This window comes from Pituophis catenifer, unplaced genomic scaffold (genome assembly GCF_029215685.1).
Source record: "Pituophis catenifer annectens isolate HBS135680 unplaced genomic scaffold, rPitCat1.0.hap2 SCAF_2, whole genome shotgun sequence".
Lineage (NCBI taxonomy): Eukaryota > Metazoa > Chordata > Lepidosauria > Squamata > Colubridae > Pituophis > Pituophis catenifer.
In genome coordinates, this window is record NW_027256882.1 from 83584443 (window position 1) to 83601066 (window position 16624).

The 16624-nt window shown below is 38.8% G+C and overlaps 1 protein-coding gene across 1 annotated transcript in view; it reads right to left on the reverse strand.

Moving 5' to 3' along the window:
- Positions 1-987: 987 nt before the first annotated feature.
- Positions 988-16624, reverse strand: part of SEMA3G (semaphorin 3G) — a 98078-nt gene continuing 82441 nt past the window's right edge. Inside the window, exons 8-16 of the mRNA XM_070937061.1 lie at positions 16439-16553; positions 15180-15249; positions 14712-14856; positions 14177-14408; positions 13135-13226; positions 12200-12241; positions 7573-7798; positions 6535-6674; positions 988-1884 (exon numbers count right to left, since the gene is read on the reverse strand). Of these exons, the coding sequence (XP_070793162.1) occupies positions 1390-1884; positions 6535-6674; positions 7573-7798; positions 12200-12241; positions 13135-13226; positions 14177-14408; positions 14712-14856; positions 15180-15249; positions 16439-16553 (1557 nt within the window). The 3' untranslated portion in view covers positions 988-1389. The remainder of the gene's footprint in view (positions 1885-6534; positions 6675-7572; positions 7799-12199; positions 12242-13134; positions 13227-14176; positions 14409-14711; positions 14857-15179; positions 15250-16438; positions 16554-16624) is intronic.

Here is a 16624-nt window from a genome sequence, read left to right on the forward strand (position 1 = left end):
CGGAAATCTCTGCTCAGTCTGAGAAAAATCTAGGGAGGTAACGGGAGCTACATAAGACTTTTTTTTGTCTGGTCCATGTTACCCCTGAGGTTTCTGTTTATTTGTTTGCTTGTTTCTTTGTCAGGTTTAGTTTCGCCTCCAACCACTGGTTATTTGAAAGAGAGTGCATAAGAAGGACACATGTGGTATAAATGAACATTAGGGTCAAATCATATTGTAAACGTAACTGGCCTTTTTAAAACTCATATGTACCGTATTTTTCGGAGTATAAGACGCAGCTTAGTTTTTGGGCAGGAAAATAGGAAAAAAAAAATCTGTCTACCATGTATTCATCTGGCTAGTGTCCTTAGTCTGCTCAGCTTCAGCACATTAGTTCACTGGTTTTGAGCGTGCACGCACATTTTTTATCCCCTATTTGGGGATAAAAAACAGCTTCTAAAGCACAGCTGATCTTTGGAAAGAGAAGCAATGAGAAAAGCAGGCAAAGCACAGAGATCGTTTGACCCGCTAGTGCCTCGTTAGGGCTGAAATAAAGCTTCTAAAGCACAGCTGAGAGTCGGAGGGAGCAGGCAAAGCTCGGAAGATCGCTTCACTCGCTAGCACATCGTTAGAGCTGAAAAAAAGCTTCGAAAAAGCTACATTCGGACTATAAGACGCACTCAAATTTTCAGCCACTTTTAGGGAGGGAGTGCATCTTATATTCTGAAAAATACGGTAATCATGCCTAAAGAATTGACATTGCTTTTGACCTGCTGGGCAGAACGAGGAAAAGCATGAGGCTGGAAGTGCTGTAATGATCTGCTTTGCACCTCCAGGTACCATAATACGCACAGTTCAATGGTCACACCCATACCCAGCATGTAGCATAGGGAGAATAAGTCACTGGAAACAGCATCTGTTCCTTCAAAGGGGTGACTGTGTTGCTTGTTATCTACGGCTGATCCTTGTCACCTCCAGAAGAGCAAGGGTTATATATATATCCATTCTTTTCAGCTCCCCACTGTTTCTTCTCAGTCTTGTAAGAGGAATGGGTGCTGCTGTTCCTTGGCTGCTGGTAACAGTCTCCCAGCCACACGGTTAAATCCTTATGGCTCCTTTTCTGAGTCATGTAGCTCAGCCGTACTGAACATAAGGCTTTAGGAATGGCAGCATTTAACACACACAATCATGAGTGAGGCCACCTCTACCCTTTCTTAGACTTGATACCGTGTGAGGTGTGATACAACTCACACCAGGGTTGTCAATACGGGACACAAAAACAATACTTTGGTATTTGTTAAATCTCCAGCATTTTGACAGAAGGAAGGGATGTCAATAGGCTCAGTTGTTCAGCAAGGGCAAGGGGGCCTCCATCAGGGCAAGGGCAGTTTTAGAAGGATGGATTTTAATTCATGGAGTGTTTTTGCCAAGAGTTGCCTCCATGTCCCCTTCAGTGGCCACCGCTTGCCTGGGCACCCGGTTTCGGTCACCAGGCTGCTTGCCTCTTCCCTTTTTGCCACCCTCCAGCAGGTTCTTGCTCTTTGGGAGTTTGCCTTTATGCCACAGTGGCCGATCTCCGCACCACACACGCTCACAGTACTCCTCCACTCTCTGCAGATTGGCATAGCCGATCAGATGCATGATGTCTTTGAACCACAATCGCTGTCCATGCAGCAGGCGGAGATTGGGGACTCGGCACGGAGGCCGAGGCAGCTCCTCCTCCTGTTCCCTCTGGAAAATTTGTTCCAGCTGCTCATTCTCAACCACTTCCAAAATGATTTTGGTGACAGTCTGAGTAAAGCCCTGCTCCTGAGACCTGCAGTAATAAGTTCCAGTATCCTGACGAAAGAGTTTCCGAAACAACAATCCGTATTCTGTCTTCATGATTCGTTCATCTGTTTTCACCTGGAAGAGCCAGGGAAAAAAAAAGAAAAGAAATAAAATTAGGAAGCTAAAGTTTTCTAGAAATTCAGTTTGATTTAATCAAGATACCACAGGATGCCAAGAAGTGGGCAATGGCTGGGCTGCAAACTTTCCCACAAAAGTAGACCCAGTCTTTCTTAGGAACAAAAAAACCATAAAGATTTGTGAATCTGCTATGATTCACATCTTTTCTGACATATATTACAGTATGCTTGAACTGATGCAGCAGTGTATGACAAAGTGGTAACAGTATGGGTATGTGTAGAAATTCCAGCGGTGCAAAATGCATCTTGCTTCACCCCATAAGTAGTCAAGGCAGAATTTAAAAAAGTAAATGCTTATTTGACGTAACTGATGTGACTCTGAGAATCCAGGGATTTTTATAATTGATTTAAAAAAGAAAAAAGAAAGAAAGTAGAATTACACTTGCTAAATACAGAATACTGAAGATACTGGTAAAGAATGGGCCCAGAGACTGGAACATCCAGGCAATCTAATAGATATATAAAAGATTGGTCTTAAGATCAGAACTGTTCAAAAGAAAGCTTCCACTTCATTTCCACTATTTCATCTACCTCTGTATTAGAGCTTCTGAAACATCCAGTCAGGCTTTACATTTTTCCCAAACCATGCTGCTTATCCTGACCCAGAAGTCTTGTCTTTCCCTCAAATTGCCAAACTCCTTTGGTGGCTGGCAATTTTCAGTAAATGAAAACCTTTCTCTAGTTTTGAAATGTCCCCATCTGTAAAAACGTTCTAATTCCAATCCAATTCTTTCTCTGCCAATAGGCTGTGAATCCTTCAGGTGACTTACTCCTAGTTGTATGGTAATGATAGCAGTAGCGCCTAGAACAGGGCTGCCAAACTCCTGGCCCGTGGGCCAGATGCATTACACGCTGGCCATGCCCACGCCCGATTTAGCAAAGGAAAAAAAAGTCCCGATACATCATGTGACGACGCCGTGATGACATGAGTTTGACACCCCTGGCCTAGAAGGAATTTTTCTAGGGAGATAGCAATCCCTAAAGCCAGGTGTGCCACACCAAAAGCCTGCCTAAAATGCTAACAATTGCTCAGCTATAGCACTTTTGTCCATCTCGAAATGGCCTTCTCCTGCAAAGATCTTTCACCTACAAGAATCTATTCCAGCTGAGTTTCCTGACACAAGCCCCACCTTATCAAGGAAAACACCTCATACTGAAACTAAATAAAAACAGCAGATAGATGTACAACTTGTTAATTTCTTCCCTTCTTTTTAACGATTGACTTGTATTTATTGTTTTATACAAAGAACAAGGAGACCAGCAGGAACAGCACATTCCATTAATCTGTGTGGTCCTTCAGAAAGTTGAAGGGAGACATGGGAGGAGGTCTGACACCACTGCACCCACAGGAGATACCAGCACTGTCCTTATTAGCAAATGATGGTTTTGGAATGGAACTCGACAGCTGTGTTTACTTATCAGTTCCCACCTTCTATATCCCAATTGCTCCAAAAAAAAAACAAAACACCCCAAACCCTCCTTTCCAATCATTGTGTATTATCACTTCACTTCCTGGGAATTAGACTTGCCTGGGAAAAGAGGAGAAAGACCTCACACAGTAAGGGGGGTGGACTTCCCTATTTTCAGTTTAGTCAAGAATTCCTAATCCCACTCTCTAAAATAGCAATTCCAAGAACCAAAAGTTTAGTGTAGTGTTTAAGGCCTACAAACCAGGAGACCATGAATTCTAGTCCCACCTTAGGCGTGAAAGCCAGCTGGGTGACTTTAGGCCAGTCATTCTCAGTCAACCCATCTGACTGGGTTGTTGTTGAGGGGAAAAAAGAGGAGAAAAATGAAGCGCTGGGTATCTTTGCTGCCTTGAGTAACTTATAAAGTGATAAAGGTGGAATAATCTACTAAATAGTCTACATGAGGGCTGTCAAACTCACGGGCCACGGGCCAGATGCATAATGCGCTGCCCCCGCCCAGTTTAGTCACGATATGTCATGTAATGCCACCGTGATGACTTAAGTTTGACACCCTGATCTACATGCAGATAACATCAGGAAGAAAACCCTCTCCTTAAAGATTAATTACCATTACAAATAGTGTGGAGTAGAATTCAGCATGAAGTGGTAAAGTCAATAACATGTTATTTACATTATGTAGAATAATTCTTGGCCTTTTTTATTTTAAATATTCACGGACTGTCCTTCATTTTGCTTGCATGATATTTCTCTGGTTTCCACAGTACTGACACACATAGTAAAGGCAACTTTATTAATACTTTTGTAATTTTTACTCCAGCTTCTAGGTTGTAATTTGATATGCAAAGTCTGCCTCTTAAAAAAATATTGTGATTATGGCAAAATAATTTGTGGGAAAATATCCCCCAAATCGTCACACTCTGAAGCAACAATGAAAGTTACAGAATTTTACTGAGTGCCACTCCCTAATATATATGTATTCCAAACCACTGAAATCAGACCTGAAGATTTAAGAAACCCCAGCAGGGAGAAGCGAGGCTGTGCCACTATTCCAAAGACCTGCTTCAAAATTAATTAATTGGAGAATCTATACTTCCTAAATTATTATTTTTTCTCTATAAGGATGGTCCACCATTTGCACAGAACGAACCTAAGTTTATCTTCCATGCTTTGAGTACAAGTGAAAAATAAATAGAATTTTGGATTTAATAGTGTGTGGGGGGGTTATATGTCATTTCCTGTGATTCAATATTATAAGAACTTGCTGGATAGTTCAGTCTGTTTTATTAAATATTTCATGAGTTCATCCTTCACCCACATTTTCGTGTATTATTTTTTTAAAGAATTTGCAATGAAAAAATAATATATGCATAACACTTTAAACAATTATTCTGAAAGTATTTTCTGTCAAAGCATTTTCTCAGGTATTTCACTGTCCTAAAATATATACCCTTTATCACCAATCTATTACCAAATAATTCTTAGCTGAGAACTGCACCATAAAATTCAAAAAATAACCTCTGAAGGACATCTCTTTCCTTGGTCACCTATGAATTTAGGACAAAATTTATTTTTGAATAGTCAAGCGATAGATAATAAAGTATCCTTATTAGGAGTTTAATGGAACTAGAATTCAGTGGATCTGAACATCAAAACATGTCAGCAGAGAATGACACTTCTTGTGAGGTGTCATTCTGATCACCAGAAGATAGGCAGAAAAAGAAACCCACCCCCACCTCCGTTGATCCTTGACCAGGACTTGTCCCTATAGGTCCATTCCCAGAAGTCCAAACATTTTGAGAATACCCCATACACACACACACACACACACACACACACACACACACACTCCTACAATGAGCTCTGAATTAAGAGTTCTTCATTCCTCATTTTCTCTCTTTTACTTCAACTGCTGTTGCTGGAATACTTGTGTTGATTCTCCTGAGGTCCCCAATGTCTATTTCCTTGGTTTCTTCCAGTAGGAAGAAAAGCTAGAATATTACTTTCTAGCCTGAAAGGCAATCAATCTTTTAAGTATATGGCATTTTCCTTCTTAGCTGCAGATGGCAAGTACCTCTGCTTAGTATACTCTCCACCAACATCACAACAATAATCTTCCCAAACAATTTCTTCCCCACAGAGGGCTTGTCTGCCAAAGTAGTTCTTGACTGATGGTCAATTTGCCAATGTCTGAACCCCAGCCATCTGCAAATTAACACTCTGGTTGCCATAGACTGCGATTGCATCAGTAATCAATTCAGCTGTTTTAGCAAACTCACTGAATGCCTCAAGGAGTTCAGGGTCAGTTAGTAAAGCCTTAAACAACTCACATACCCATATTATCAGAGCTGGGGTGTGGGGAACAGCTATAAAAATAACTTCCAAGACTTGAAGGCCCACAACAGCTGTTTCATGTTATTTAAGCTCTATCCATCTTACATTTGGTAGGATCCATAAGAACTGTGCTTGCTTCTCTTTGGACCACTGTCTTGGCAATGATGGCCATGAGTAGTTTATTGACAGAAGACATTCCAAGCTATTGTATTGCCTCCTTGAAAAGGAGGTACAAATCAAGAGAGGAAAATGCTTTATATTAGTAGGCTCAGTTACTTGATAATCTATTTTGTTTTATTCAAGTCCGGATACAAACCACTTTTTTCCCCTAGCCCAGATAGAGCCAAGAATTTTTTAAAAAAAAATCAGATTGAGGAGTGAGAGCAGATCACATCCACCAGATGCAAGAGTAGCTCTGCCTTATGACTGGAAGAGGTTGCAGAGACCTTTCTTATCAGTTTATCTTCAGTAACCAAGAACTCCATATATATTTACAGCCTGAAGAGAAGACAATTTTATTCACAGACATGGAACAGAATGGGAAGGGGTACATTTGGCAGAGATCCTCAGCATTTACAGCTGTATTGCAGACTGAAATTTTGTAAATAAAGGTCTCCCAGACCCCCACAATGCTCTACATAACCAATATCTGTTGTAAGAAAACAGCCAAGACAAAAAAATGTGGTACTTATGCGACAGAAGCAGCAGGAACAATAATGTGCTAAGATGACTCGTATATACATGAGAGAGCATAAGTTTGTATATACTTAGAGGGAGAACATATAAAGAAAACTGCCATTAAGAAAACAAAAGCAAGAGTGCCTCACCTCATCTCTTAGCTCCTGTGGAGATCTACGTACAAACCATTGCACTGCAGCTTGGGGTGACTTGGGGATACACTCTAAGAAGGTACTGTTGTGCTCCGTCCCATACACCACCTTCTCCTCAATGCTGTCAAAGTCATCCACTACAAAAATGCAAACATGGAAGTTTTTAAGAAGAGATTGGACAACCATTTGTCTGAAATGGTATAGGGTTTCCTGCCTGAGCAGGGGGCTGGACTAGATCTCCAATGCCCCTTCCAATTCTATTCTATTCTATTCTATTCTATTCTATTCTATTCTATTCTATTCTATTCTATTCTATTCTATTCTATTCTATTCTATTCTATTCTATTCTAGTCTATCCTATCCTATCCTATCCTATCCTATCCTATCCTATCCTATCCTATCCTATCCTATCCCTATCCCTATCCCTATCCCTATCCCTATCCCTATCCCTATCCCTATCCCTATCCCTATCCCTATCCCTATTCTACTCTTTCTATATGCTATTACCAAAGATCAATCATTTGGAAATCACCCATTTCCATAAAAGGGGTTACAATGGTCCAGGATTGCTTCTGAACATGCGGAGGTTGGAATGGGTTTGAAACCTGGATCCAACCTGATACTTTGCTCTTTTGGTATAGAAAGATATTTATTCCCCATCCAAAATACTGAGTACTGAATCAAAATGCCAGAATGTTTGCAGGATTAATTCAAGATGCCAAAGACTCCAAGGTCTCCTCTCTTTCCCAATATTCCAGTGAAGATTATGGTTTTCTGTTTATGTTTTCATAAAATAGGTGCTGTCCAAAGCAAAAATTTGACCCATGTCCCTGTGAAAAGGTCTGTTTCTATGTACACAAAGGTCATTATTAGTGGTAACACAGCAGGCCTCTTACCTATTTGTAATTGATCTTAATGCTGCCATGTTCACACTCTCCACTGTTCTTGAAAGCCAAGAATATGGCAAGTACCCCTCCACAAAAGCCATCCCATTCTGCCCCACTGCTCTAAACATATATTCCCAAGTTTCTTCACCTGTTAGGTTTTGATCCAAGCACTGGTGCATGGGGTTCCCATTCTGGATGTCTTGCCTGCGAAAGCGACGTTTGCCCGATTCCTGGTATCTGGTGCAAGTGAGACCATCCCAGGCACAATACGGGTCCCGTGCCAGGCAACATTCTGCACAGGCGGTCCCGTAAGTCTCACACTGATGCAGTTTCACTTGGGCAACACCGACCCGTGAGCCCACGTAAAGCATTTGCTGTCAAAGCAAGCCAAAGCAGGGTTAATCAGAGGAGCACCAAATCACCTTGGAGCTGGTATTTTAGTAGCAGCCTCATGCTGATGAAGGGAATAAAGCACACAGTGAAATTGGTGGGCATTTTTTTAAAACAGGGAGCAAACCTCCCACTCACTAACACTGATGATATTACCTGGTTGGGTAATGAAATGTCTGCAAGTAAATAACCATGCTCAGAGAAAGTACCCAGGACTCCACACTTCAACTCTGAGCTACAGATAATTCTCTTCTACTGGGACATCTTTTGTCTCTATCAGAATTTCCTCGGCAATTTTCAGAAAACTAGAGTTTAGCTTGCTAAAAGCACCTCCATATGATGATTCTCACCCTACTTGAAGCCAACCCCAAACCTGCCTAATTTCAGGAGACTGGCTTGTTTGGAGAGTACGCTGCCTTACTCCTAGCAGTATTTGGGTTCAGTAAAATGGGAATACATGTGTAGTGTTTGCTGGAATGTGCTGCTGCTGAGTGGGAATTGTGAGGGGGGGAGGCAACCTCCTGGCTCATTTCCTGGACTCAAGTGAGCCTTCACTCATTCCTTCTCCCATACCACTGAGGGTCAATTCCTACATCCTCAACTATGTGTTTATTTCCCTTTCTCACCCCCTTCCCATCCCAAAACTCTTACAGGTCCTGGAAGAAATGCCCTGCCACAAACTTGGCTTTTGTTCTAGATACGTTTTTAAATTCAAAAAACAAATGATGTCTAGGCAATCTAGATAATTTATTTTTATTTTTTCGTCCCACTCCTTGCTTTATCTTAAGTTCCCATAATAGTAATATGGACATAGGAAACAGTGAGAGGCAGTTTTCCTTTTGCTGTGAAATGGGGAACTGGAAATTTTTGCTCCTTTAGGACAAAGTTAGGGAGCAGATCCTGACTGAACTATTTTTTCTAAGCTACCCTACTGATCACTGATATATAGTGAACACAGGACCGATCAACAAGAGAACCAATCAGCTGCTCAGAATTTAAATATAGCTCCAAACGAACAACCAATCACATTACCAACTGACCAAACTGGCACACAAGACATTTATAAGCTAAAGGAGAATAGGACAAGAAAATCCTGCTGATGATGTTACCTAGTCTGATAATGAAATGTTCTGAAACTAAATTGAAACAAGCTTGGAGACAAACCACTGCCAAAATCATGCTGATCTTTTTACAAATAAAGATGGCAAATGCCACACCTGCCATCTTGCTGTAGAAACAAGTGCAGAAGTGTCAAATTTCATGGGAACATTGGCACTGGGAAAGGACTCTTCAGTCTCTTCCCCCCACCTCCACCCCGCGCTATATTTTCCTGATCTAAATTGCTGTCTTCCTTTTTCTACTGAATTTTGGTCCTCTGAGTGAAAATATACGCAGCTGTGTCATCAACCTTCTTAAATTACAGCATTTGGAAGAGCAATAAAATTAAATGGCTTTGGAATTCCCACAGTTTCCTGGATATGTTATGACATTATTTATGGCCATTCAGAATTGAAACTGATCTATATACGTTCATGTCAAAGAAAACCTACTCGGTAACGTCAGAGGTCTTAGAAGTCAAGACATACAGAAAGAAGCCACATTACATATGCCTTGAGATAATTAATATCTGCAGTATCAAACTACAGTTAACATTTTTCACAGAAAATGTGAAAATAGAAATTTGTGATTTAAATAAATAATTTGCATATCAATGACTATTGGAGAATAATTGGAAAGTTGTCCGCTGTTTATATAGCAGGAACATGTTTTCCCCAATGTAGGGCCCATTGAAATATTGGACTACACAACCCATGATTTATAAACAGGATTCCCAGTCTATCTGAGATTATGGCTACTGAATTCAACAGAGCTGGATAATGTTAGATTGGAGGAAGGTAAATTATATTATAATGGTCCCCAGTTTGGGTATAAATGTTTGCTGTGAAGTCAGAGATTATTTTGGAATGGGTATCTGAACTTTCCCTGGCCTCATTAGAACTTAATATCTTTATTGCATTTGTTTTACTCTAGCTAACTTTCAACAAAAATCACCACAGTCTACAATAATCTAAAATCTGGGAAGTGTTTTGTTGGACTTCAGGCGTGGTGGTGATTGAAAACTGTTTTTAGTACCACCGCATTCCGATAAAGCACCTGTTTTTTGTTCCTATTTTTTAATTTTTAGTTTAAACAATCAACATTTGGATTGACACTTTACTAATTTAGTATCCACATTGTCTCATTACAGATCACATTATGATTTCCTCATATCCCCTGAGTTGACAGAAAATGACTTATTATTGTTTATAAAATATAGTCCCCCCAGGTCCTGTAAAATGACAGTTTGCCATTCTGTTTCCTTAGCGCATTCATCTTGTAGTTTTTCAAGTAAAACTGCTGGCCAAATTTTATTATGAGCCACCTTACTGGTGAGAGGAGAGGCATATAAATAATTAAGTAAATAATGCAATTTTTACATGACAAATTATTCAAATATAAAGCTGAACAATTCATGATTTAACTGAGAAAAATAAAATTGTAATAGTTTTTTTGCTACTTGATTCTATATTTATCACATATACTGTATGAAAGATTCTAAAACTCTTTATTATACTATTCAGTTCATCAAAAACTTTTTTCACAAATCATCTTTGTACACAATCAATATATCTAATTAACATATTGATAGCAATTTGATTTTATAGACGAGTACAATTTTTACTAATTTTCTAATAGGACTGGCTATGGTTCTGTGACAAAATTCAGACTAGTTTGGATATATAATTTTATTTATAATTGAGGGGGATGGGTCATAATTTAATATATAGTTTATAATTAGTGCAAAGTAGAAAAATGGGTCAATATAAAATTACATCTTGTGGTTTCTTGCTTGGTTTGGGAATAAGGATAATTTTGCTATTGTACCAGAATGCGGGAAGATTTTTCTCTTGAATGCACTAAATTCAGGGGTGAAATTAAAATTTTTTCCCTAACGGTTCCGTGGGTATGGCTTGGTGGGCATGGCAGGGGAAGAATACTACAAAATCCCCATTCCCTCCCCTCTCCTGGGGAAAGGATATTGCAAAATCTCCATCCCCACCCTACTTTGGGGCCAGCCAGGGGTGGTATTTGCTGGTTCTCCGAACTACTCAAAATTTCTGCTACCGGTTCTCCAGAACCTGTCAGAACCTGCTGGATTCACCCCTGACTAAATTACATATTAATAAGAATTCTTGTATTTAAATATCCTTGCGTTGTTCCTAAAATTCCTTATTGAGTCTGATCCTGGTAATTGCCATTCAGTACTATAACATTTGTAATTTAGATTATCATTAATTTCATCTGCTATAGAATTGCCTGAAGGTATTTATTTTTTTCAAAAGATCATTAATTAATCATTAATATTTTAGTTTGGTAACAATTTGACCTTCAGAGATTTTTTAAAATCTTTTTATCTTGATTTGTATTATTGTATTCATAATATTATTGTTTTAGATATAAAAGCTGTGTGGTGACTTTATTCATCTCCAAAATACCTTTTTCTTTTTCCTTTTTCTTTTTCTTTTTCTTTCTCTTTTCTAACTGTTCATATACATATTGACAGCCTGCTTACTGTATTTTGCCAATATATTCTTGATTTCTATATCTAATTTATTTGCAGATGATGAAGATTCATTTTCAATTATACTGATCTGATTTATATATTCATAAGTATATGATTTATGTATTAATACTTTCATAGATTCCTATCTTAAATTATCAGTATATTGCCAAATATGAATAATTGCATAATTTTCTTTAAAATGATTAAAATTTGAAATAAATGTTATTTTGGTGCTTCATTAAAGGTTTAATATAGGATTAAATGACAAAGATGAGTGTAGGTTATATTATTATCTAATTTTAACTCTAATACATTGGTAATTGGGAAGTCATGTTCCCTATGACTAGATTAAACTCTGAACTTTCATAATTTTCTACAGGGTTTTATAAAGTGGTTTTTCAGTTTTACATTTTTGAACAGCAATTTTTGTTCAACTGTTCCTGAGTTTGTGTTTACCATTTGTACCAGCAGCAAGTTCTCTATGTCAAATCCATTCAAACACTGCATTACATTCTAAAGGAACCTTGTTTGTTAATGAATTAGTTATTACTTTTTTTGTCCGATTTCCTTTAGTAAACATTTAAGATTTTTAAAATTCATCTATAGCAATGCTGCAGGAAATTCAACCAATAGAATAAAGGAGAAATATTTTGGAAAACTACAATTTGTTGGAGGGAATGAAAGAGTGAAAGCCTAGTTTACATATTAATTTGAGTTTTATAGTAAAAACACAAACGGATAGAGGTGGATGATTTATTTTTATAATTCATTTATTACTTACCCGTTTCACAGAAATTTCCATCTCAGTGATGGGGACTGGTACCTGGAGGACATGAAGACATGGTGATTCAGCTAAAGTATGTCACCAAAATGACTCCCAACCCTATCCTATGACTCTACATTTATGTATTTTTAATAGTCATCGACGGTCATTATTGTCCCAGCTATTTTCTCACAAAAACAAATGTGTGCGCACAAATGGCAGTTGAACAAATCACTCATTTGAAAATTAAACTTTCATTAAATCTGAAAATTAGGGCTAATGGAGGTATACAACCAGTCTCTTTCTCAGGTTATTCAATAGTTATAAGTATAAATAAGTATACATTCTATGGTCTTTTTCTCTTTTATCCTGAGAAAAACTGGATCAAACAGAATGGCAAATTCCAACAAGTAAGGTTCTTGGGCTATCTAAAAAGCAGGGCAAGGTCCCATTATCCATGAAAGTTCATTAGCCACATAGGAAACCAAGCCTAAAAGCAGGCTTAAATAATTACTGCAGTATTCATATTATGGCTATTTTTATCATAGCTCCTTTATGTAGTGCATGTATACATACATGCATATCTGGATTCATAAAATACAATTTTTCACTTTCCAAGATAGGCTTCTAATTAATACAGATTTTTTAAAAAAGAAATGGGGTATCTTTTGTGTTCAGGATGATGACTGTCTTCATAAAGCACCTTACAAACTTGGAATTATATAGCTAAATACCAGTAGTAATCAGGCACAAAAGTGATCCATGTATGATTATTACTGCACACGTGCCCACTGATATTGTAAGACTTTGTCAGAGGAACACATGTAAATACTATGCAAGAAAACAGTGAAAGCCAAGCAATGTGCAATATAATCAAAATTAGCCAGCCAGAATTGCTCCTTTGCTGATCTATATACGTGAGGCTCACACATATACTGCTTTTTTTACTGCACCTTAAACACTTGAAGCTCTTCCAAAACAACTTCTTCAACAGTAGCAAAATTTCCTCTTTGTAGGGCTATGACCTTCAATATGGAGCCAGCCTCTAAAAGGGAGGAAGGAGAGAAAGTGCATTGAAATAAGGCCATCCCTGGGGTCGCCTAAAATCCTGGCAAAACTCATTGGGAACTTTTTCAAAAGCTGCTCTTGAACAGCAAGTAGCCTAGAATCTGACTCCTAGTTTTACACTACAAGATACAATATGCTACTAATAAGTGATTTTGGATCTTTCCTTTGCATCCCTGAATCATCTTTATTCTTTCTGTCCCTGAATCTTTTACATTTAAAAGTAATTGGGGAAATGCTAATTTAAAAAGTAACTATTTTTCAATGCTCAACTTTCCACCTTAAAAAAGTGAAATGGTAATTTAACCAGTTCATTTTTTTTCCCCTCATTCTCCGACCTTGACTTGGAAAACATTTCTTGTAGTTTGCCAAGCTATTGTTTTTCTCACCGTTGAATGGGGCCTACATTTTGAAATACAACAAGCAAAAGGACACAATTTCTAAGAAAGGAGCCTTAATGGGAGACAAATTTGAACATCCCTCCCACACCATACTGTAATTGGCGATTCCCTGAGAAGTATTTTCCCTGAAGAAAACACATGTGTGACTCACTCAAATCCATCCATCTCCTTCACCATTTCTATCCTGAATAAGTAAAAGCTGAAAATATTCTATTTTGCTGGTATAGACCAAACATCCTATAGTGGAAAAAAATGCCAAATCATTCACAGCAGCTCATGGTGGTCACAGTGTAGTTCTAACTGCTTCACAAATTGGTCAAAATTGGCTTGTCCATTCAAGAGCATTTTACCCAAGACCCCTTTTCAATGTCAGGATGTAGTCTGAAGATTTGAAAAATCAGGAGATCCTCTTCAAACTCACAAATTCTTCTACATAATGAGAATTAACTCCATATATGGTATATGCAGTTTGGTAGAGAGATGTTCAGGTACCTCTGAACCCCAATACATCACATGATGAACTCTGTACCTGTGCCAATGAACATGACATCGTAATGCCCGTCCTCAGCTTCCACACGGTCCACTACTAACTGCCGTAGGCGATGCTGCAGGTTGGTTTTCACCAGCACAGGCCGCCGTTGTATTGGATACACAGATTTGCTCATCAGGGGGTGAGCACGTGCAAATTGCAGTACCTCATCTGGGTAGTCTTTGGTGGAGGAGTACTGACGACTTGGCTGGTTGGTGGTTTTGCTGGGGCACTAGGAAAAAGGAAATCATTTAGCTCTGTTCATACTATTTATCAGGAATCAAAGCCAACTCTTTCCCCCATTTCATTATGTTCCTTGATTCTTCCCATGCTTGCAAAATTTATTCCAGAAGTTGAGGAAATTGTTTTTTTGTCATTTCCACTGACGTGAATAGTTCTGGCAGCTTTAGATAATCACACAAAACATTATTTTGCATGTTATTTTTTTAATTTCTTTGTTTTATGGCAAATTGCTCTTCCTATACATTGTTCTTTTCTTTTTCAGGAAAATCATCATCTTTATTCTTATACTTACAACTCCTGGCCTTGGGTAAGGCACCTTGCCCTCATAAGCTGCCCACTGATGATCAGGACCATCTTTATGAGCAAATGGTCCATTAAAAACCTCCCAGATGTCTGCCATACGATAGACACAGATGGCGAAGCCTTGGAAGACATTGCTGTAATGAGAAAAATTTACCCAAATATTGCTTGTAACACAAGATTTAAATGTCATTGAGATTTGCTTGTTATCTCTCGAGGCTGCAATTCAGAAAGAAAAAAAATGCTTTTAGGTAAATAAATGCCTAGAAGGTTACAGTTTTTGTAAAAAAATAATTCATATGTTTGAATTCAACTGTATGAATCCTACTGAAGTTGACTGAAGTCGAATAGGAGAAAAAGCAAACTATATTATAAACTCATTATTAAGGACTTTTTAAAAAGATTCACTCTTAAAAGTAACTACAGACAGAACTACAAGCCACAGACAGAAATATCTCACCTGATGGTGCTAAACAGTGCATAGACTTCAGGATTCTTGCCATCTTTAGCCCTCAGAAGAAAGACGTCCTCTGTTGAAAAGTAGATGATCGAATGAGTTCTGTAATTGTTCTGTCAATATACTCACTCTACACAAACATTGTTCTAAGCGGTTTTTCTAATATCTTGGTTGGCTCAGGAATTCTGGGAGTTGAAGTCCACAAATCATAAAATGGCCATAGTTCCCCATCCCCGTTCTAGAAAATATTTGTGCTGACCATTTTGTTTCACTGCTACTAACTCCTCTTACACTACCACTGCCCAATATCTAAAAGAAAATTGCATGGCACCGCACTCTAGCACAGGAGCACAAACTTTTTTTGAAGTGAGAGTTGTGCTAGTCTGTGGGTCAGTGGTGAAATTCAGCCGGTTCTATCCGGATTGTGTGATCCAGTAGCGGGTGGCGGGAGGCTCCGCCCACCCACCCGGATGTCATCATGTTCCTTTTTTGGCCCTCTGCACATGCATAGAAGGCTCTGTGCATGCGTGAAGGAGGCGCGCACACTCACATTTGCGAACCAGTAGCAAAGGTAAGTGAATATTACCCCTGCTGTGGGTGCTATGCTGGAGAAGTTGGGCCAAAAGTTGGGCAGAGCCAGAATAAGACTAGAATTGATTTCATTTCTATGTAATGAAACATCATCAATATGATTACTCTTCAGTCATGTATTTAATAATTTCCCCTTTCTCTAAGACCAAAAATTAAAATTTTTCTATGGAGGTTGCAGACAAATTGGGGTGGGGGGCTGCATAAGGCCATGGATCTCAGATTATGAGTTCCTAACACAAGCATTTATCATTGACTTTAAACTCCCAGAGATTTTGATCAAGCTCTGATCAAATCTCCACTGGTTTAATTTTAGGATTAGTATAGCATTAAATGCCCCTGGTCATTCCTTTGGTTCCACTTTCCCCATACTGTAAATCCTAATCCTCTACAAACCAACTGTGATTAGAGCCGCAGTGGCACAGTGGTTAGAGTGCAGTACTGCAGGCTACTTCTGCTGATCACCGGCTGCCAGCAGTTTGGCAGATCGAATCTCACCAGGCTCAAGGTTGACTCAACCTTCCATCCTTTCAAGGTGGGTAAAATGAGGACCCAGACTGTTGGGGACAATATGCTGACTCTGTAAACCGCTTAAATAGGGCTGTAAAAGCACTATGAAGCGGTGTATAACTCTAAGTGCTATTGCTATTGCTATTATGGAATATAAGTCACACCCAGTTCATCAAAGTGTGTGTCAATGCCATCTGGTCCTGGAACGGAACACACAAGTCGGGCTTTGTTGAAAGTGCTCCATTTGTTGACCAGCACTCGTTGTCCACCAGCATCGTTCTGGAAGTAGAAAAATAAATATTGTTCAGAAGTGAAAGCCTCTGACATAGTGGCACGTAAATGTTTTTGAA